The sequence below is a fragment of the Monodon monoceros genome, unplaced genomic scaffold (genome assembly GCF_005190385.1).
Source record: "Monodon monoceros isolate NGI ecotype Baffin Bay Population unplaced genomic scaffold, NGI_Narwhal_1 Super_Scaffold_11, whole genome shotgun sequence".
NCBI classification, from domain to species: Eukaryota; Metazoa; Chordata; class Mammalia; order Artiodactyla; family Monodontidae; genus Monodon; species Monodon monoceros.
The window spans coordinates 15,801,895-15,823,099 of NW_021703767.1; the positions used below are offsets into that span (position 1 = coordinate 15,801,895).

General features: G+C 35.9%; 1 protein-coding gene across 1 annotated transcript in view; it reads left to right on the forward strand.

Moving 5' to 3' along the window:
* The window catches only part of LTN1 (listerin E3 ubiquitin protein ligase 1), a 64,770-nt gene that overhangs the window by 29,008 nt on the left and 14,557 nt on the right, over positions 1-21,205 (forward strand). The window contains exons 11-23 of the mRNA XM_029214369.1: positions 478-519; positions 3,088-3,277; positions 3,805-4,044; positions 4,880-5,033; positions 6,047-6,191; positions 6,655-6,841; positions 8,754-8,913; positions 9,849-9,953; positions 14,854-14,996; positions 18,819-18,954; positions 19,155-19,299; positions 20,215-20,428; positions 20,893-21,130. Coding sequence (XP_029070202.1) covers positions 478-519; positions 3,088-3,277; positions 3,805-4,044; positions 4,880-5,033; positions 6,047-6,191; positions 6,655-6,841; positions 8,754-8,913; positions 9,849-9,953; positions 14,854-14,996; positions 18,819-18,954; positions 19,155-19,299; positions 20,215-20,428; positions 20,893-21,130 — 2,099 coding nt within the window. The remainder of the gene's footprint in view (positions 1-477; positions 520-3,087; positions 3,278-3,804; positions 4,045-4,879; positions 5,034-6,046; positions 6,192-6,654; positions 6,842-8,753; positions 8,914-9,848; positions 9,954-14,853; positions 14,997-18,818; positions 18,955-19,154; positions 19,300-20,214; positions 20,429-20,892; positions 21,131-21,205) is intronic.

Here is a 21,205-nt window from a genome sequence, read left to right on the forward strand (position 1 = left end):
ATTCATGCATGCCTGCATGCGGGATCTTTCTTCCACGACCAGGGATCAAACCCGTGCCCCCTACAGTGGAAGCATGGAGCCCTCACCACTGGATCACCGGGGAGTTCCCTGTATCTTTTTAAACTATAATGGTTTACACTGGCACACTGATTATGGATGAGTAGAACGAGACCTGTATGGGGGTTATTTTGGGATTGTTTCTTAACTATGAATGTCAGTTTAAAGACAATATATTCTTGATTGGGATTGGGAAGTATGTGAGACTTCTGGATAGCTGTTCAGTAAGAGTAAATATGTTAAGATGACAAAAGCTTGGTAATAAAAGGGTAAGTTCTTTCAGTCCATACTTTTTAAAGCTGGACTTGCTAAAAAAATGTTTTAGTTTTGTAGTGGTTCCATGGTCACTTCATTTACTTATAAAAAATTTTACCAGTTACTGTTTTTTCTAGCAGATTGTTTCTCTTTTTCTTCTTTTAGGTGGATCTGAAATGGAATTCTATTCTTCAGGTCATTGAAAAGGTATCTTAGAGATTTTTCTCTTTTTTTTTGTATTTATAGGTATACAAAAATTAAACCACAGCTATATTCACATAATGGTATGTGATTAGGTGTCTCTGTTAGAGAACTTCCTTATTATTGTAACTTTCTTCTCATAGTTTGAGAAGCCATGGTGTTCACCTTTCTATAGTATTATTTTTCTGGTTAGGAATATCAGGGAAGAATGAACAGGTTCTGGAAGATCCAGTGTCTCTTCCCTAGTGGGTAACAAAGGAAGAGTTAAGCATTTATCTTAGTTTATCTTTTAAACTAAGATTTCTGCTGTTATCCTAGTTATTTTTTCTTCTGTAGAAATGGATTGAATGGTTCTAGCTTTGAGTAGAACGCATCAGGAAATTAAGTTTGTTTTACCCTGGAATACTATACAGGCAAACTAAAGTCTTCCCACCTTTATTTAATTGCCATTTGACTAAGTAAGAAAATTAGTGATGAAAATAATACAAAGAAATCAAGGAACATAATTCAGAAAAATTTTTAAATGGCTTAAGTATATTCTTTCCTAATGAAGATGTAAATGATATAACGTAACACTCTTCCAACCATAGAAATGTTATGACTAGCTGCCTAAAAGTCTTCCTTTTCTTAAAGAATTTTTTCATTATTTTAAAATTTTACTTACATAACTCTAATTTACAAGTTTCTTTTTTTCTGTCTTTTTAAATTACAATATGTTGTAATTTAAATTAAAATATGTTGAAAAAAAATGTAGATTTGCCATAGTAACCATTTCTAAGTGTACAGTAGTGTTGTTTATTCACATTATTGGTCAGCCAATCTCCAGAACTTTTTCACCTTGTAAAATAGAAACTATACCCATTAAACAATAACTCCCTATTTCCCCCAGTAGTTTATTTTTACAAAATAAATACAGAGTATTAATTTACTCTTTTTCAATGGGAAATATAACTTACTGGCACACCATTTTGAATTACTTTATTCAGTACCTCCTCTCCCTATAGGCAGGCTACATGAAAAGCCAAATTATGAGAAAGCTGCTTGATAAGTCTAGAATCAGAGCAAAAGTATATAGTTAATAATTTGATAAGATAAAGATTGATATATCCATTTCCAACTTAGGAATGTACCTGCCAGGTTCAGGTACATCTGTTCAGGTACATCTGTAGTTCAGGTACATCTGTTTGGAAGACTCTTCCTGGGCAGTGTTTGGAAGTTCATAGCCAGTGTTTGCTTCCTGTACTTCTGTGACTAACTAGTCTCCCTAACCCCTGTTAGATTCTTTCTGTGGATATGTTAAAACATTGAGAAGTTGGACTTCATGTCTTAATAACCTGAGAGACATTTTATTCAGAAGTTTGCTTTTTGGATTCTGTAGGATTCTATAAAATAGATTGGTTTTATTTGGTAAGCTATCTTAGGAAAGCCAATATTATAGCCATCTAAGTTCTAGTTTTTCTTGTTTTTATGCAACATCATACTTTATGAGCAGAGTCCTAAAGTCAGCTTCCTTAAAAACAAACCTGACTTTTGTAACCAGAAAGAACCTTAGAGATTTTCTAAGTTAACCTTCATTTTTCAAATTAGAAAATAGGCCCAGGTTGGTTAAGAGCTTTGTCTAAGGTCATAAAGCCAGAATAGTGGTAAAGCTTGGACTAAAATAGAAGCTCTCATTACCTACAATTTTTTGAATAAGGAGATAAAACAGTTTTGGGGGCACTACCCAATCTGCACTTGGATTTTTTTTTTTCCAGATTGCTTTGAAATGAGCCAAGTTGCAAATTCCTTTCTTCTCAGCCTTTAAACCAAAAGAAGCTCTGGGAACATGGATCACCATGCTTTTGGGGGTGGATTTACAGTTTTTTTCCTTGCTTCCCCACCCCACGAAAATAAACCAGTTGCTGTCAGCTATTTGCCCCAGTAACTATTTCAGAAAATTTGGGCAAATGATAAGTCCCATTGTTCATATTGAAGTAATTTACCACTATTATATGTTAATTGTTCTTTAGCAAAATTAATGAATAAAAATTTAATATTTGTAGAGCATTTTAAAATCTATCTTTAAAGTTCATTCATTATTCATTGAACATATCTGCAGTGTTGATAGCAGGTATCAAAGAAGTTCAAGACAGTCTCTGCTCTCAAGGAACTTACAGTTTCATTGGAAATAACACATACACAGATGAAACATTATAAATAATAATACAACCCAGTAAGTGCTCTAGAGATTCAGAGAAAAGCAGTGATGAGTATGGGCTGGCATGGATGGGGGAGACTTCACAAAGCAGGTGTGATTTATACTAAATCTCAAATAATGGATGTGATTTTGATAAATAAAGAAGAAGGGGAATATTTATGGTTGGGAAGATAGAATGAACAAAGCATGGAAGCATACATAAGCAAGGCTTAATGGGGAATAGGGAAGATACCAGCCTTCTTAGAGCTTGAGGAGGAGGCATGGGGGACGATGTTGAGGCCTCGATGATGAAAGGCGGTAATATGGTACAAGTAATATTTTGGCAAGTCTACTTTTTGATCTTGCTTCTAATCTTTGCTTTAATTTTATGGTTTTAGGCATGTTCTAGTTCAGATAAACATGCTTTAGTAACTCCTTGGCTAAAAGGAGATATCCTTGGCGAGAAATTGGTAACCTTGGCAGATCATCTTTGTAATAAGGACTTGGAATCCACAATATCTTCTGAATCTTACTTCTCAGAAAGATGGTCTCTTTTAAGCTTGGTATTATCCCAACATGTTAAAAATGGTAGGTAAAAATATGGCTTTTGTTTTTTAGTAGGGAGGGAGTAGTTTTTTCACCTTTTGGGAGGATTCCATGCTGCTCAGTTTGCATAATATTAGTTGAGAATAACAAGATTTAGTTCACTCAAATATCTGAATTTTGTAAGCACCCTAAGGGTTTATAAATCTCTGTAACACGACTTGGAAGATATTTAATACTTCTAGTTTTATATTTTAAAGGGTTTTGAATTTAGCCATTCACTCTAATTTTGTCTAGCATTGCTTTTTTACTTAATTTAAAATAGCTTTTTTTAATGTGAGGGCTTTTATGTGTGGGGAACAGATTGATTTGTTGATGTGATTTTCTTTTATATAAAACATAAACACCTTTTTAAAAAAAAAAAAAAAACACATGGAGAGACCAAGATGGAATGTTAACCCCAAGTAAAGTATTAAAATACATTGGTTAAAAAATTAAAAACAAAGATTAAAAAAAGGAAAACACACTGTTAATATTTCTTGTGTTTTGTCTGTTTGAATTTTTTTCTGTAGATTACTTGATTGGAGAAGTATATGTTGAAAGAATTATTGTTAAACTTCATGAAACTTTATCCAAAGCAAAGAAATTGTCAGAAGCTGAAAATAATGACTCATCAGTGTCTTTTATCTGTGATGTGGCCTATAACTATTTCAGCTCAGCAAAAGGATGCTTGCTAATGCCATCATCTGAAGATTTATTGTTAACTCTCTTTCAGTTGTGTGCTGAGAGCAAAGAAAAAACACATTTGCCAGGTAATAGCCTACTGCTCAAATGTTTTGTTGGGAATCTCCGGCTCTGATCTTCATAGTGTAAGTGCCCAGGCTTTATTAATTGAATCATAATGTGTTTGAACTTTGAAGGCATTTTGAGTAAAGGACTACAAATCTTAAACACTTTCAGCTTTAGAAACCAAGTTAAAGATGTATGTAGACATTATATCTAAAGTTTTTACTTGATATCAAGGAAGCGGTTTTGGAAGGAGCCATGATAGATGAGTTAGAATCTTAGCTCCTTCACTCAGTAGCTCTCACAAGTTGCTTAATTTCTTGATGCCGCAGTTTCCATATTTATAAAGGGGGACATTAACACCTTCTTCTCTTACAGTTAAAGACATTCAATCTTGGTGTAGAGTAAAATGAAATTGAGATTCCCTTTTTAAGGACTATATTCCTGTCTTATATGTTAATTCAGACTTATTTGTGAAAGGAATGTAAAAAATACTCTTAAAAAAAAAGGTTTTAATGGAAAACCCTCCTCCCCAACCCTTTCTTTAATACTAACTTTTCTATTTGAAAATGGTATATTTTTTATATCTCCAAATGGTCAACTCTCTTATAAATAAGTTCAGAGCAGAAAAAAGCTGACTTTAAAAATCTTAGCATTTTTTATATTTATATGGCATGAGTTAGCTTACATTATTGTGTATTTATGGCATAGTTATTTTGTTTTAGCCGTTGAATAGTAATTTTATGTTTTCTTAATGGTACCTTACAAATCTCAGATCTGTAATGAGTTCTTTCAGACATTTTGTACTGATTATAGTTACTTCATAGGGATTATGAATCACTGTTGACATCTTGATTTTAGACTTTCTTATCAGTAAACTGAAAAATACTTGGCTCTCTGGTGTGAATTTATTGGTCCATCAACCTGGCGACACATATAAACAGAGTACCTTCCTACGTTTATCTGCTCTGTGGCTGAAAAACCAAGTTCAGTCTTCATCATTGGATATCACAAGGTAACCTTTTTTTGTGCTCAGTTGCAGAGTATCTCTTTAATAATTGATCATTGTCTTTAATAAGGTTCCATGATTAGTGTGAATGCCTATGAAAAATGACTTGTTGGGCTTCCCTGGTGGCACAGTGGTTGAGAGTCCACCTGCCGATGCAGGGGACGTGGGTTCATGTACCGGTCCGGGAAGATCCCACGTGCCACGGAGCGGCTGGGCCCATGAGCCATGGCCGCTGAGCCTGCGCGTCCGGAGCCTGTGCTCCGCAACGGGAGAGGCCACAACAGTGAGACGCCCGCGTACGGCAAAAAAAAAAAAAAAAAAAAAAAAAAAGACTTGTTATGTAAGAAATCTACAGGATTCTAAGGGAAAATCCAAACAGATTTTTCCAAAAGGATTTTGTTTTAATGATCATCCATTTAAGCTCAATTAATTGGAGAGTGATTTGTTTTGACCATAATCATTTATGGTCAGTGATGTGATAGGGGTGCTGTCCTGTGTCTTAGGCTGGTATGGATTGTAACCGTAGACTCTTATGGCCACCACGGACAACGATTGTCCTTCATTGTTTATTTTTTGGGGGAGTCTGGTAGCCACTGTTGTAAGGCGTTGAATTGCAGATGTATTTCACATTTCATGCCTAAATCCATATATAAAAATGAAAACTAAGAGAATGCATCCAGAGCTACTGGGGTTGGGTTAAATCTTTTTCTGATTATCATACTCTTTTCATGGAATAAAGTAGCTATATTTCAGAAATATCTGATCTGAAATAGGTCATTCACCTTCTTTCTGAACTAGAAGCAGCACTTGATTTCAATTATAAAATGTTGGATAAAATCCCGTTTGATTGTGTGTAAGTCACGAGGGGAGGGTGGAGAGAGAGACCATTTACTTTTATTTTGAATTGTCTTTTTTGTTCATTAAATACCCTATCTGCCGTAGGGTATTTAATGTATACCAGGGTATTCAAATTGGTTATAACATAACTGCAGTGGTTAAGTTATTTGCATTATTTTCAGTCTTCAGGTCCTCTTGTCTGCTGTTGATGATTTGCTAAATGCGCTTCTAGAGAGTGAAGATACTTATCTTCTGGGAGTTTATATTGGAAGTGTAATGCCAGACAACAGCGAATGGGAAAAGATGAGACAGTCTCTTCCTATGCAGGTATGTTTGAGATTGGAGAGTACTTATTTTATTCTGAAGTTTGGATTTCATGCAAGCTTAAATATTTTAATTTTATTCTGGGGAAGAAAAAAAGTAAATGAAATGAGTATCTTACTTTGCGTTTCTGCCTTTGAATGCTCCTGTGTTGGGTGTTTGCTGTTTGCAAGATACCAGTTGACACTTGGCAGTTGCCATGGTACAAGGTAAATAAGACCTTGTTCTGTCCTGAAGGAATCCTAAAGAAACACACACGTTGATAATTTCTGTTCGTAGAAACCAAACTTCTAGGCTTCTGTGGTTTTACTGGTAAACTAGCAATAACTTCATTTTTGAAGTTATTCTAATAACATTTTGAAGATATTTTAATAACTTTATTTTTGTTTCCTTCTTAATTGCAGAGGTAGTAATTAATTGAACTATTGAATGCTTTTGTGTATAATTTAATGTATTCTTTTTTTAACAGTGGTTGCATAGACCTCTTTTAGAAGGAAGACTGAGTTTGAATTATGAGTGTTTCAAAACAGATTTTAAAGAACAAGATACAAAGAAACTTCCCAGCCATTTGTGTACTTCAGCATTATTGAGCAAAATGATATTAGTTGCACTGAAAAAGGAAATAGTCTTAGAAAATAATGAGCTTGAGAAAATAAGTAAGTATATATGAGCATTCAGATAAATACATATAAACATAAGTATATATGAGCATTCAGATAAATACATATAAACATAAATCTTGAAGTAATTAAAATGTAATTTTGAAATAATTTTGATTATACTTCAATCTAAATCTTTAAAGAATCAAAAATCCTCAGCTCCTTTTAATTATTTTAGCAATGAGAAACTTGAGGACACTTAAGAGATGAATGTGAAATTGCAAATCAAATGGAATCATACTGAATATCTTGCTGTAGTCTTGTTAGCAATAGAGCAGAATTTGGTATAAGATGTTACTCTAGTTGGCATGACATCAGTATAAGCACATCCTATGGCACATAACCAACCCTAAAGAAAATGGTTAAGTGAGTCTTGTGTTTCATCAAGGATTCTGAATTTTCAATTAACTTTTGGATCAATCTACCTTTGTATAGGGCAGTAATTTTTTTCCCAGCAAGTAGAGCTTCAAATGTTGAATTTCAAAAGGATTTAAAAATTCCCCCATTCCAGGAAATGGTGTAGAATTGTAGGTAGCAGTGTGACCTGTACAAAATGAAAGGTAGAGGACTTGCATAATTCCTGTATCAGTCTTGATTGTGAGCCCTCAGCTGAGTACAGTTACTAGCGGAGGAGAATATTGTGCTCTGTGGAAGAAAGCTGGAACACCTCTCGTGGTGAGCGAACTCCACATGCAGTTGAGGTCAAGGAGATTAGCCTGCTCTTTACTTTACTCATAGAGTGAATCTGTCCAAAAACAACAATGGAAATTAGAGTAATAATTTTTGTTGTTTTTCTTATCTGGAACTTGCAAGGGATGGGATTTGATTTTTGAACCAGGTTTCAAGTCTTCTAACTCCAAAATCCATACCTGGCTTTATGAAAGAGAGTTGTGACTAATTATGTATTGAAAACCTGTGACATGCCAGGTTTTGTGATACTTGGTCATTTACTTCTCACAGTAGTCCCGTGAGGTAGATTTGTATTATCCTAGCTGATAACGATGTGTGCAGCTCATTTGAATCCAGACTAGTCTGTCACCGAGGCCCATGCCCTGTGTACTAGATCGTGCTCTCTCCCATTTCTTTCTTCTTTTTTTTTTTTGCGGTACGCGGGCCTCTCACTGTTGTGGCCTGTCCCGTTGCAGAGCACAGGCTCCGGACGCGCAGGCTCCGGACGCGCAGGCTCAGTGGCCATGGCTCACGGGCCCAGCCGCTCTTCAGCATGTGGGATTTTCCCGGACCAGGGCACGAACCCGTGTCCCCTGCATTGGCAGGCGGACTCTCAACCACTGCGCCACCAGGGAAGCCCCTCTCCCATTCCTTAACACATTGACTTGAACTTCTTAGGTCTTGGGTCGCATAGTTGTTTACCCTGGATGCAACTTCTTATCATTTGTGGCAAAAATAGTAGGAAGGTTCTTCCAGTATCTCCCTCTGATAACTTAGGTTACTGTCACATTCTTAACTAATCAGAAAAGGGACCAAGTAATGTTTGGGAGAGGAGTGATATTTTGTATCAGGTATTCTCAGCTTTCATTATAGTTGAACGTCACATAGTTGAAAATCAGTTCATAGATATTGATTGACTGATTGGCTGCGCTATGCGGCATGTGGGATCTTAGTTCCCCGTACTTGAACATCAAATAGTGGAAAATCAGTTCACAGATTATTGATTGATTGATTGTGCTACGTAGCATGTGGAATCTTAGTTCCCTGACCACGGATCAAACCAGTGACCCCTGCATTGGAAGTGCAGAGTCTTAAGCACTGGACCACCAGGGAAATCCCAGTTCATACATATTTTGAAATTAGTGGGCATAACAATGTTAGGGAATGGGGGGGACAAGTGAAAACAGTTCAAAGGTCCGTTCACAAAGTATACTCAATAATGTGTTGTCCATTCTGTTAGTTGCAGAACTGCTCTATTCATTGCAGTGGTATGAAGAATTAGACAATCCACCTATTTTTCTAACTGGATTTTGTGAAATGCTTCAAAAAATGAATATTACATATGATAACTTATGTGGACTTGGTAATACTTCTGGCCTTTTGCAGCTGTTATTTAACAGGTAAGAATCTCTTTCAATTTCCATTTTTTTATGACTGTTTTGCTAGTTTATGGCTTGTGTCTTTAAAATGTAAGCCCACTTCATGCTAATCTTTGAATCAGAGGGTTTATCTAAATTAATCCCAATTCTTAATGATAAATACTTTGTGGATACTAAGTACTTGATTTACTCTTCTGGTGAGATATTTGGACTTTGCCTGTGTTATTAAATCCATAAATACATTCAAGGGCCAGATGAAAATCCTGTAGAAGTTGTTTTTATTTGTCATATGTAACCCATCCTTCCACTACTCTAAATTTAACCTTTTACCTTGCATGTTGTTGCAGGTGTGTCTTAATATTATAGCCACAAAACCCTCTCCCCTAGACGAGGAAGTAGGTATGAAAACAGAGTTATTGTAGAGGTTATAGCAGTTTGATGGTTAGCTCATTGAAATTACTGTGTTGAACTGCTCTCTTGAAGAGTTTTTCACTTGCCTGTAGTATTTTTCGTATGCTTTGCAGTATCAGAGGCCCCAGGCTGAACAGGTCTTCCTTTCCAGTCCCACTCTACATACTTGACACTCAGAACTTTCCTCAGTGGATATCAATACCTCCTTGCTTTCTCAACTCAACAATCCTCGGTGTCCTCTGGGATATGTCCTCTTTCCAGCTGCAACCTCTGGTCCTCAAGCTTAATCTTTAAGGTCATCTCCCCTATTGGAACTTGAGGGGCTTTGGGATTGCCTTGGATGAGAGCTCAATATCAGCTGTAAAGGAGTTTCAGAAGTTAAGTTCCCAATCCTTTTGGTAACAGCAGTTGTTTGGGTGCAGAAGTGCTGTGTGAATTGATACCCTTACAAGGTGATTTATTTAGTTCTGTAAAAGGAATCCAGGTAAGCATTGTTTAAAACTCTTAAGTACACTTTAAAAACGGAATTTTTTTTCCTCTTTTAGATCCAGGGAAAATGGCACCCTTTGGTCTCTTATTATTGCTAAGTTGATCCTTTCCCGAAGTGTTTCATCTGATGAAGTAAAACGGCATTATAGGAGAAAAGAAGGGTATTCTTATTGAAAATACTTTTACTTTGAAATTTATTATGAGTGGTCACTTTGGCAACCCCAAACTAACAAACAGTCTCTAATGACAGGAAAACAAGACTTAGGAAATGAGGAAATTAAAGAAAATGAGACTTAACAATTTAAATTGCATTAGGTTGCGACACGTCTTTTTTTTAATAAGCATTTTTAACCTTATAACATTTTGTTGAGGAATTTTATACGTGCTTTAAATAATTAACATTTCATAAACATGTTCTATTTTCCCCAGAAATCTCTCTGGTAAAATCTATCTTTTCCCCTTCCCTGTCCTTCTTGCATCATTTTATTTGCTAAATGGAAATGATAAGGAAAGTTACTTACTCTTAACTTTATTCAATATCCTGTGATAAGCCATAATGGAAAAGAATATGAAAAGAATGTATATATATGTATAACTGAGTCACTTTGCTGTACAGCAGTAATAAACACAACATGGTAATTCAACTGTACTTCAATAAAAAATAAATTAAAAAAAGGTTACTTACTCTTAAATAAGGATCATCCTATTGAAGAATATTCTAAAAATGCAATAAATGTGTTCTTAAGACAAATAGTGAGGTTGGACATACTAGAGATGTACTAGAGTTGGTCATACTAGAGAAGCTGAACATTCGAATTAAACACCTAGCTGAAATTTACCAAGAGGCATTTTGAATTTACTGATTTACCAAGAAGAATTCAGAAATTATGTGTGTGTGTGTGTGTGTGTGTGTGTGTGTGTGTGTGTGTGTGTGTGTATGTATTCTGGTATAGTAGAGTTGTAAGCTAAATTTTGATATTTTTAATCTTATTTAAAAATTTAAAAAATTTATTATTACTATATTTTAGAAGAATTTATATATATATAAATTTATTTATTTGGCTGCATTGGGTTTTTGTTGCTGCATGCAGGCTTTCTCTAGTTGGTGATGAGCGTGGGCTACTCTTCATTGTGGTGCACAGGCTTCTCATTGTGGTGACTTCTCTTGTTGCAGAAAACGGGCTCTAGGTGCACAGGCTTCAGTAGTTGTGGCACGTGGGCTCAGTAGGTGTGGCTCGCCGGCTCTAGAGCACGGGCTCAGTAGTTGTGGCACATGGGCTTAGTTGCTCCGCGGCATGTGGGATCTTCCCGGACCAGGGCTCGAACCTGTGTACTCTGCAGTGGCAGGTGGATTCTTAACCACTGCGCCACCAGGGAAGTCCTAAATATATTATTTTGAGTTCAGTTATTAATGTGGATTATAGGTTCACATGCAATTATAAAAAATACAAAGAAATTCTGTGTACCTTTCATTCAGTTTCTTCCAGTGGTACCAGTTTGCATAACTTTAGTACAATTTCACAACCAAGAGAATGGCATTGATACAATTCACTGACCAAGTTTACTTGCACTCACGTGTTTGTGTGTGTGTTCTGTGTGGGTTACCACCACCACATTACAAGCTACAGAATAGTTTTATCATAAGAATCCCCTATGTTACCCTTTCTTGCCTCAGCCACCTCCCCTCTTACCATTCTCCTCACCTCTGGCAAACAATAATCTGTTCTCTATATAATTTTATAATTTGGGAATGTTATATAAACAGAGTCATATAGCATATGATCTTTTGATGTTAGCTTTTTTTTAAAGTAATTTAATTAATTAATTAATTTATTTATTTTTGGCTACGTTGGGTCTTTGTTGCTGTGCGTGGGCTTTTTCTAGTTGTGGTGAGCGGGTGCTACTCTGCATTGCGGTGCATGGGCATCTCATTGCAGTGGCTTCTCTTTTTGCAGAACACGGGCTCTAGGTGCGTGGGCTTCAGTAGGTGTAACTCGCGGGCTCTAGAGCGCAGGCTCAGTAGTTGTGGCACACGGGCTTAGTTGCTCCACAGCATGTGGAATCTTCCTGGACCAGGGGTCAAACCCGTGTCCCCTGCATTGACAGGCAGATTCTTAACCACCGCCACCAGGGAAGTCCTGATGTTAGCTTTTTTTATTCAGCATAATTTTTAATATTTTTCTGATTATAAAAGTCATAGGGAATTAACTAAAGAACTATTAAAACTAATTGCAAATGAGATGGACATATACTTGACATACAGAAATCAATATCTTTCTTATTCACCAGTAATAATCAGTTAAAAAAGGGCATAAGAAAAAAGAAATTCTGTTCACAATGACAACAAAACTGTAAATACCCAGAAATAAATTTAACAAAAATTTAAAATTGTAAAACTTAAGATCACAAAAGAAGGTGGGAAGATACATTATAAAAATTGTTGTATCTATAATTTCAGTGTAATGTCAATCAAAATTTCAGCACCGTTTTTTGAAAAACTTGACAAACTGTTCTAAACATAGTATGCATTTGAAGGAAGAAAATGCTTAAGAATAGCTGGGACATTTATGAAAGAGAAAAGTGAAAAGGACTTGCCCTACCAAAATAATAATTAAGCACTATGAAATTGGTAAACACACAGATCACTGGATCAAAATAGAGTCCAGAAACCAGTCCACACATATATGAAAATTTAGTTTTTGATACAGGTGGTCTTTCAAATCAGTGAGATGAGGAAAATTGGACATGTGTTTGAAAAAAATTGTGAGACCCACTCCCTTACATTATACATAAAAGTAAAGCCCAGATGAAAACTAAATGTAAAGAACAGACCTATAAAAGTATTAGGGGAAAATGAGACTGTATAATCTTGGCATGGGGAAGATCTTAAGCAAAGCACAAACCCAGAATCCATAAAAGAAACAATAGATACCTGATTTTGTAAAAACAAAAATCTTTGTGCCCGTCAACAGATAAATGGATAAACAAAAATGTGGTATATACATATAATGGATATAATGGAATATTATTCTGCCTTAAAAAGGAAAGAAATTCTGACATGTTAAAATGTGGATGGGGAGGGTGGGCGGGAGACGCCAGAGGGAGGAGATACGGGGATATTTGTATATGTATGGCTGGGTCACTTTGTTATACGGCAGAAACTAACACCATTGTAGAGCAATTATACTCGAATAAAGATGTTAAAAAAAAAATATGGATGAACCTTGAGGACATAAGCTCAGTGAAATAAAACAGTCACAAAAAGACAAATACTGTATGATTCCACTTATATGAGGTACGTAGCATAGTCAAATTCATAGAGACAGAAAGTAGAATGATGGTTGTCAGGGGCTGAGGGGAAGCGAGATGGAGAGTTCTTAATTAATGGATAGAGTTTCAATTTTGTGAATGAAAAAATTCTGGGGGTTGGTTGCACAACCATGTGAATGAACATAACACTGCTGAACTGTACACTTTAATACGGTAAATTTTACATAATGTGTATTTTACCACAATTTAAAAAGAAAACTTCTGTATGATAAAAGTACAGTAAGCAAAGGTTAAAGGGCAGGTGGCAAAATGGAAGAAAACACTTGCAAATTAATAAAGAATTAATATTCATAATATATAAATAGCTTCTGTTAATAAAACTATTCAAATTGAAGAATGTGTCTAGGACTTGAGCAGGTAATTCATAGGTGAAATAGTCAAAGATAATTCATTTATGAAATGTGAAATACGAAATACAAATTAAAAGTAGTACATTTTATCTACCGTATTGCCAGGAATTAAAAAGAGTCATTAAGTGTGCAGCAAACCAAGCTTGTACATTTTTAGTGAAAATGTAAATTGATTATGCTTTTTTGAAAAGCAACTTGAAATTATCAAAATATAATACACTCAAATCCTTTGATTTTACAATTCTACTTCCAGGAATCTAGCCTAAAGAGGTATTTGCACATATGCAGAATAGTATCTGCTCAAAGACAGTTATTACAGCATTATTTGTAAGAGCAAAAATTTGGGGGGAAAAACCTAAATGTCCACTAACAGGGAAATAGTTAAATTATGATAGTGTGGAATATTTGGGGGTTTCTTTTTAAATTTATTTTTGGCTGCGTTGGGTCTTTGTTGCTGCGCACGGGCTTTCCGTAGTTGCGGTGAGCGGGGGCTACTCTTCCTTGCAGTGCGCAGGCTTCTCATTGCAGTGGCTTCTCTTTTTGCAGAACACGGGCTCTAGGCACTCGGGCTTCAGTAGTTGTGGCACGCGGGCTCTGTAGTTGTGGCTCACAGGCTCTAGAGCGCAGGCTCAGTAGCTGTGGTGCACCAGCTTAGTTGCTCCACGGCACGTGGGATCTTCCCGGACCCGGGCTCGAACCCGTGTCCCCTGCATTGGCAGGCAGATTTTTAATCACTGCGCCACCAGGGAAGTCCCTGGTTTTGTTTTTAATGTAGTTATATAGCTTTAAAGTGGAAAGAATGGACTTCCCTGGTCCAGGGAGGATGGGAGGGAGGCTCAAGAGGGAGGGGATATGGGGATATATGTATATGTATCGCTGATTCACTTAGTTGTACAACAGAAACTAACACAACATTGTAAAGCAATTATACTCCAATAAAGATATTTAAAAAAAAGACAATCTACAAAGTATATAAGTAGCAAATAATACAAAACTTAAGTAAATAAAACCCAACTATATATATGCACATATATGAATATCAGTTCATACAAACAACATGCAACTGGTACTCTTTAAATTGAATCAGTAGACTCTTAAAGAGAGCATAATCATGTATAATTTAAAAAAAATTATACATGGGGAAAGTTATTTTAAAAATTAGAAACGTGAAAAAGAGAAGCAGCAAAAAATAATTATCCACAGTTCATCATCCAGAATCAGCAAGTGTCAGTCTCTTTCCTAGTTTCTTTTTTTTCTCTACAATTATTTTATATAGTGGAAATATTAGTCTTTCTGAATAGTCTGAATAAGAAGAATTTTCTGAAATAACTAAATATTTAGGATAAATATAATTCATACCTTTTTTTTGTTCTTTAAACAGTTTTTTTCCACTAACAGAAGGTAATATGCATACCATTCAAAGTCTCTGTCCATTTTTGTCAAAAGAAGACAAGAAAGAATTCATTGCTCAATGTATACCTGCCCTTTTGGCCTGGACCAAGGAAGATGTTTGCAGTATTAATGGTTAGTTGCTTGGTAATAAATATTTCACTAATTATTGCTTGAGATGAAAGAAGTGTTTCTTAATATCTAAATCCAAATCTAGCAGAGATGAATTATAGTTAATTTTTTTCCTAGTTTATACTTTTGCTATATAACAAGTTGACTCAGTAGGACGAGTGTCATTGGAGTGGCTGTTACCATTTTGCAGGTCAGAAATGCTGCCGCCTTATGGGAAGATTCACAACCACAGATATCCTCTAATCATTTCTTTTCCATGTATAGCTTATTTTAGCTATGCGTCATCTCTCCCTCATCAACCAGTGATTGAACTTACAAAGGCAAAAGAGGGAACAGCTTTTGTTATGTTTTAAACTTTTCGGACATTCTGTACTCTATTAGTTCATTTGCTTATTAATTTAACAAGCACTTACTGACCCTGGCTATGTGGCAGTTCCTTTTGTAGAGAAGGTAGACATAAAGTTGTATGATAACTGACGTAGCAAAAAGATGTCATATGTGTGGAAGTGCAGAAAAGGAGTTTTCCACTTTGCTTTGAGATGTTCTGGCTATTTCACAAAGAGAAATATTTCAACGGAGTGATGAAAGATAGTTTTCCATATGGACACGGTTGGGAAAGGTATTCCAGGTACACAAAAACATAGAGAATGCAGATAGTTCATTTTGGTTGGCATTTAAGGTAGAAAGTTGGGGACAGAGCTGTTAGGGTGCACAAGAATATGGATTTTTGAAGAACAGATCATAAAGGCCTAGTTTTGTCAGTTATGGAGTTTGGACTTTAAGTGGTAGGAGGTAAGGAGCTATTGGCCCAAGTTAGGTAGGAAGGTAGTAAGACTATCACATTTATGTTAGAAAGATTATTTTGACAACTGTGTGAAGGGTGAATGTGAGAGAAGAGAGATTAGGGGCAGAAGACTAGGTAGAGCGCTGTGGGAATAATCATGATGAGAGATAAGAGAGCTTGAATCAAGGCACAGATGGAAGAGAGGAGATGGAAATGAAAGACGTAGGAAGTAGAATTGATGGGGTTCTGTGATTATATTTCTGGATTGAGTATATGGAAGTACCTTTAGGCCTTATAGGAAACCCTACAGGAGACTTGAGGATTGGAAGGAGCATGGGGAAGGAGTATACAGGGAGCTAATGTTGAGTTTTAGACACATTAGTTTAAGGTGTCTTTGGAATAAATACTAAAATAGAGATTGTCAGTAAGCAATAGACTATTGGCTGGATGGAAATACTGCTTTCAAAGTCCATGTCATGTAGGTGATAGTATAACCTGTAAATGAGTATGAGCTTCTTTAGGGAGAGTGAAGAGCGAAAAGAACATCAAGGGAACACCAGTACATAGATTTAATAGGTATGTGGATGGAGGCACATTTGAGAATAAGGACTAAAGATAAAAAAAGATAAGCAAAAGCAGAGTTTTAGGTAATATTCATCACCCGTTAAATGCCACAGTTCAGCCATTGGCTTTGGCATTGTTGGAATGAATAGTGGTGAGAAAGTGGGAGCAGGTAGTCTGTTCTGCGTGTTTGGCAGGAAGGGATGTTGAAAGAGGTGAAAGCTGGAGATGAACACAAGGTCAAAGGGGAAATATATGTTGTGGGGACGGAGGGGGAATGGAAAATAGAGATGGAATAACTGACGAAAGCTCCCACTGAGAAGGTGAGAGGGGAGGGCATGTAGGGCTGGATCTAGAGCAGTTAGAAGATACCAGCCATGTATAGGCGGAGACAAGATAAGGAGAGGTGTAGGATGGATGCACATGTAGGTATACAGGGGGTTGGGAACTTCATGGCTTCATGCCTGTTTAGGTCATTTAATAAGTAAAAACTGGATTGTAGATTTTAAGAAGGGTAGGGAAAGTTTGAAATAGTGGAAGAAGAATATGTCCATCAAGGAACATAATGAAACAAAATTGCCTTGATAGCACAAAGGGCCAGCCGGTGTCAAAAATAAACTTTTGTGGCATTAAGCTTTACCGTTGAGCTCACTTATGTAGTTAAACTGTGGGATTAGGTTGGGATTTGCAGTTCTGGAACAGGGATACAGTTGAACTTATTGTGCATGGAAGAGAGGATTACCTGATGGAAGTGTAGGTTATTTCTCCAGCACGGGTTATAACTGAAGGATGGCAGAGAGGGGGAAGGGGCAGGAGACAGGACCGTGGTGCCACACAATTATGTGCTGTTCGCACAGACCAGAGGTGCCCAGCTGTGCAGAGGCCAACAGGTAGGGGAATGTTTTTAAGATTTGACAGTCAATTTTGCTCTTCCAGCCAAAGTGACAAAACAGAATTAGCTAAGAAATGCTTTTCAGTTATTAGAAAGTCAGTTGTTTCTGATTGAACTTGAGCCTCTTCTATTTTGTCAGGAAGATTTTTTTAAAAATTCTTCCTCAGCGTTTAAAGGAAGATTACATTGTTATTAATTAATTTTTGCTTTTTTCCTTGGTTCCCACTTACCTACAGGATAAAAACCTAAGTCCTTAGTTTGGCCTATAAGACATTTTACAATCTTACTGCAACTTATTTCTCCGGTTTTACCTCTTTTGCTTCCATCCTGGACCCTGACCATGCTAAATTCTCATGAATTTTGAACACTATACTTTCTTACAACTTTGTGCCTTAGCATTCCTTGGAGTGTCCCTTTTCTAGGCTTGCAGACTTTGATCTTTTGATAAATCCCAGTTCACACACCAACTTTAGGAAGCCTCTTCTGACTCAAATCTGATTTCCTGTTCTGGGCTCTCAATTTGTGTCCATATTATATTCTAATTTGTTTTTAAGTCTGCCAATACTGCTAGATGAGTCCCTTCAGAGACTGGATTTTGTTCAGCTTTCTCTCCCCAGCATCTAACAGTGTACCTTGTATTCACTCATTTATTTGTTCTTAATTTAGTCAGTCAAAATAAATGTCTCTGGATCTCAGGCATCATGCTAGGGGGACATATGCTAGTGGTAAGTAAAACAGACAAGGTTCCTGCTTTCACGGAGCTTACTTTCTAATTAAGATAATAAATAAGTAAACATGTACACCTACGGAATAAGATCAATAGTATTTTAACAACCTTGTATGGTGATGGATGGTAACTGGTCTTACTGCAGTGGTGATCATTTTATAATGTATAAAAATATCAGAAAATCTATGTTGTATACCTGAAACTAATATAACATTGTATATTAATTTTAATAATAAAAAAGTAGAGCTCCTCCCCCCAAAATAAATAAACAAGTAAACATTAGTGCTATAAAGGCAACAAATAAGGGATATTAGAGAAATGAGGAGGTGCATACTTTGTATACTTGGGAATTTCAGTGTGTAGGCAGTATTTAAGCTGAGAGTTGAAGGATAAGGAGCAACCAGGGATACTAAAGAGTAGGGAACCCTTAAGAACTTTCCAGACATAGCAGATGCTTACTTAGTGAATGTATGAATTATGAAATAGGATGTTCTATCTTCCAACTTTATTTAACTTTGCACTCTATCTAGGGTTTGTTTGTTTTTTGAGAGGTAGGTATGCTGAATAAGTCCTATACTTAAGAAAACAAAAAAGTAGCATAGGTTAGTTTAATGCACAGTATCATTTACTTGCTTCCCAGCTTCCCCTCCACACTTTCTTTTCTGCGCTGGGTGTGGAGACAGGGTCCCTGCCCTGTGGAGTTTATAAGCTCATTTGTTGACTCTTTCATGTAAGCCCTAATTTTCAGGGTTCTTAACCTGGACACTTCCGAAGAAAGTTTTTAACCTATCTCAAAGTAGACTTTCTTTTTTATAGTAGCAATACAATTTAAAACATTTTTAATTTTTTATTTTGCTTTAGGAGGTTTTGGACATCTTGCCATTTTCAATTCTTGTCTGCAAACCAAAAGCATAGATGATGGAGAGCTATTACATGGTATATTAAAAATTCTGATAACCTGGAAGAAAGATCATGAAGATATTTTTCTTTTCAGTTGGTAGGTAATACTTTATACAGTTTTTTCCCCTCTATTTATGATGTGGACTGAGATTATGTATCTTATAGTCATAGTTTTGTAGAGCAATAAGATGGTAGACATTTCAGTCAGTCTATTGTAAATATATGAGATCTAAATGTTTCCAATTGAATGTCTATATAATTCTTCAGTGTTTTGTTTTGTTTTTGTCTTTATCACAGTAATCTGTCAGAAGTAAGTCCAGAGATACTCGGTGTAAATATAGAAATAATCCGGTTCCTTTCCCTATTTCTGAAATACTGCTCATCTCCTTTGGCAGAGAGTGAATGGGACTTCATCATGTGCTCCATGTTGGCTTGGTTGGAGGTAAATTAACCTGCTGGGTCATCACAGCTACTGGGTCTTCGTGCATATCTGTGTACCAGAACTATTCGCTAATCTTCTTCAAGTAATGATTGTAGTTAGCTCCTTTGCAAACGTTTAAACACTTTATAGATATGTTCCACACCAGCTACTACTTGACAGATCAATAAAATGATTGAGGTTTAATGTCTGTCAAAATCATTCAGTAACAAATCTGCTAATTGCTTTTAAAATGTTCTCTCCGTTAGCTCATCCTGGTATAATATTTGCAGTACAGCCCATTAAGGTTTTATCTTTTCATGACAAGTTTTTAGGTCTTTTGGTTTTAATTAAATTATTCTTAAAATGTACTGTTTCAGTATTGCCAGAGTAATGCATTAAAGATTAAGCAAATTCAGAGGGAATTAGTGTTCTTTTTATGACCCAAAGCAACCAGATGTGTAATACTTATGGGCTGTCACATAGCAAGTCAGTCAGAGTTGAATTTGTCTGAATCTCTGCTTTGCCTGCTGTTAGCTGTGTGGCTTAGAGTATTAAAGTTTACCTAGTTGAGCCTCAGTTTCCTTATTTTACAATAGTTTAACAATACCCAATTACTAGGGCTCCTATAGGGATCCTGAGAAGATTATAAATGTGCTTTTAATATACTCAACTTGGTAAATGGTAATTGATAATATTTTCTTTCATAGTTTTAGAAATACAAAACATTTCAGAATAAATGGATTGATTCTACTGATAATTCCTAATATTTAATTTTGAAACGAAGTTATCTTGATGTAAAATATATAAATGTCTTCTGAGACTATGCATTTCACCTGCTTCTTTTCAAATTTAGAGAAATGAAAGGGACTTTTCTTTATTGTCTTGATTTGTAGTATTCTAGAAGTCTGCTTACTTATTTAATTTTTGTTTCTTCAGACAACAAATGAGAATCAGACATTGTATTCTGTTCCACTTGTACAACTGTTTGCCTGTGTCAGCTGTGATTTGACCTGTGAACTCAGTGCTTTTTTTGATTCCACAACTCTGGATACCACTGGCAGTCTTCCTGTAAATCTAATCAGTGAATGGAAAGAATTTTTTTCTCCAGGCATCCACAGTTTGCTTTTACCTCTTTTGGTGACTGTTACAGGCAAGTGAAAAAGGGAATAATAGTGAGATTCATTGAAAATGACTTGTTGAAAAGTTAAAAAAAAAAAACTCTGGATGTTTAAGTCACACAGTACAAAATAGTAAAAGAGCCAGAGAGAAAGCTTGGCATCTCAGAAGCATCATATATGCTTCTGCTTTACAGACAAGAATTGAAAAATGGCAAGACATACGAAGACCATTGAAAATTAAAATAATACTAATTCAGATAACAAGAATAGATTTTTTTAACTCACATGTCTTTTTTTTTTAAGGATGAGATAATAGAAGTCATTAAATAGTTGAGATTATCTGAAATATATATTCAGTTCATGTTTCTAGTTAGGACTGCTTTAATGTTTGTCAAGTTTTTATTTCTTAAGTAACATTTGGTTGTCTGTGAATGGGTCAAGCTGTATTACTCACTTTGTTTTGGGGTATGAATATTTCTTTCCTTTTTGTCATCAGGAGAAAGCAAAGATACATCTGAAACATCATTTCAGAATGCAATGCTGAAGCCCATGTGTGAAACATTAACTTATATCCCAAAGGATCAGCTATTGAGTGAAAAACTCCCTGCAAGATTGGTTGCTGGCCAAAAAACAAACTTGCCAGAGTATCTCCAGACTTTGTTAAATACATTAGCCCCATTACTCCTTTACAGAGCTCGGCCTGTGCAAATTGCTGTTTATCATATGCTATACAAGTAAGAATTCTTTCAATTGAATCAGTGTCGTGGTGTTCTAAAAAAAATGGAATATATATTTAGCTTTAACTTTTA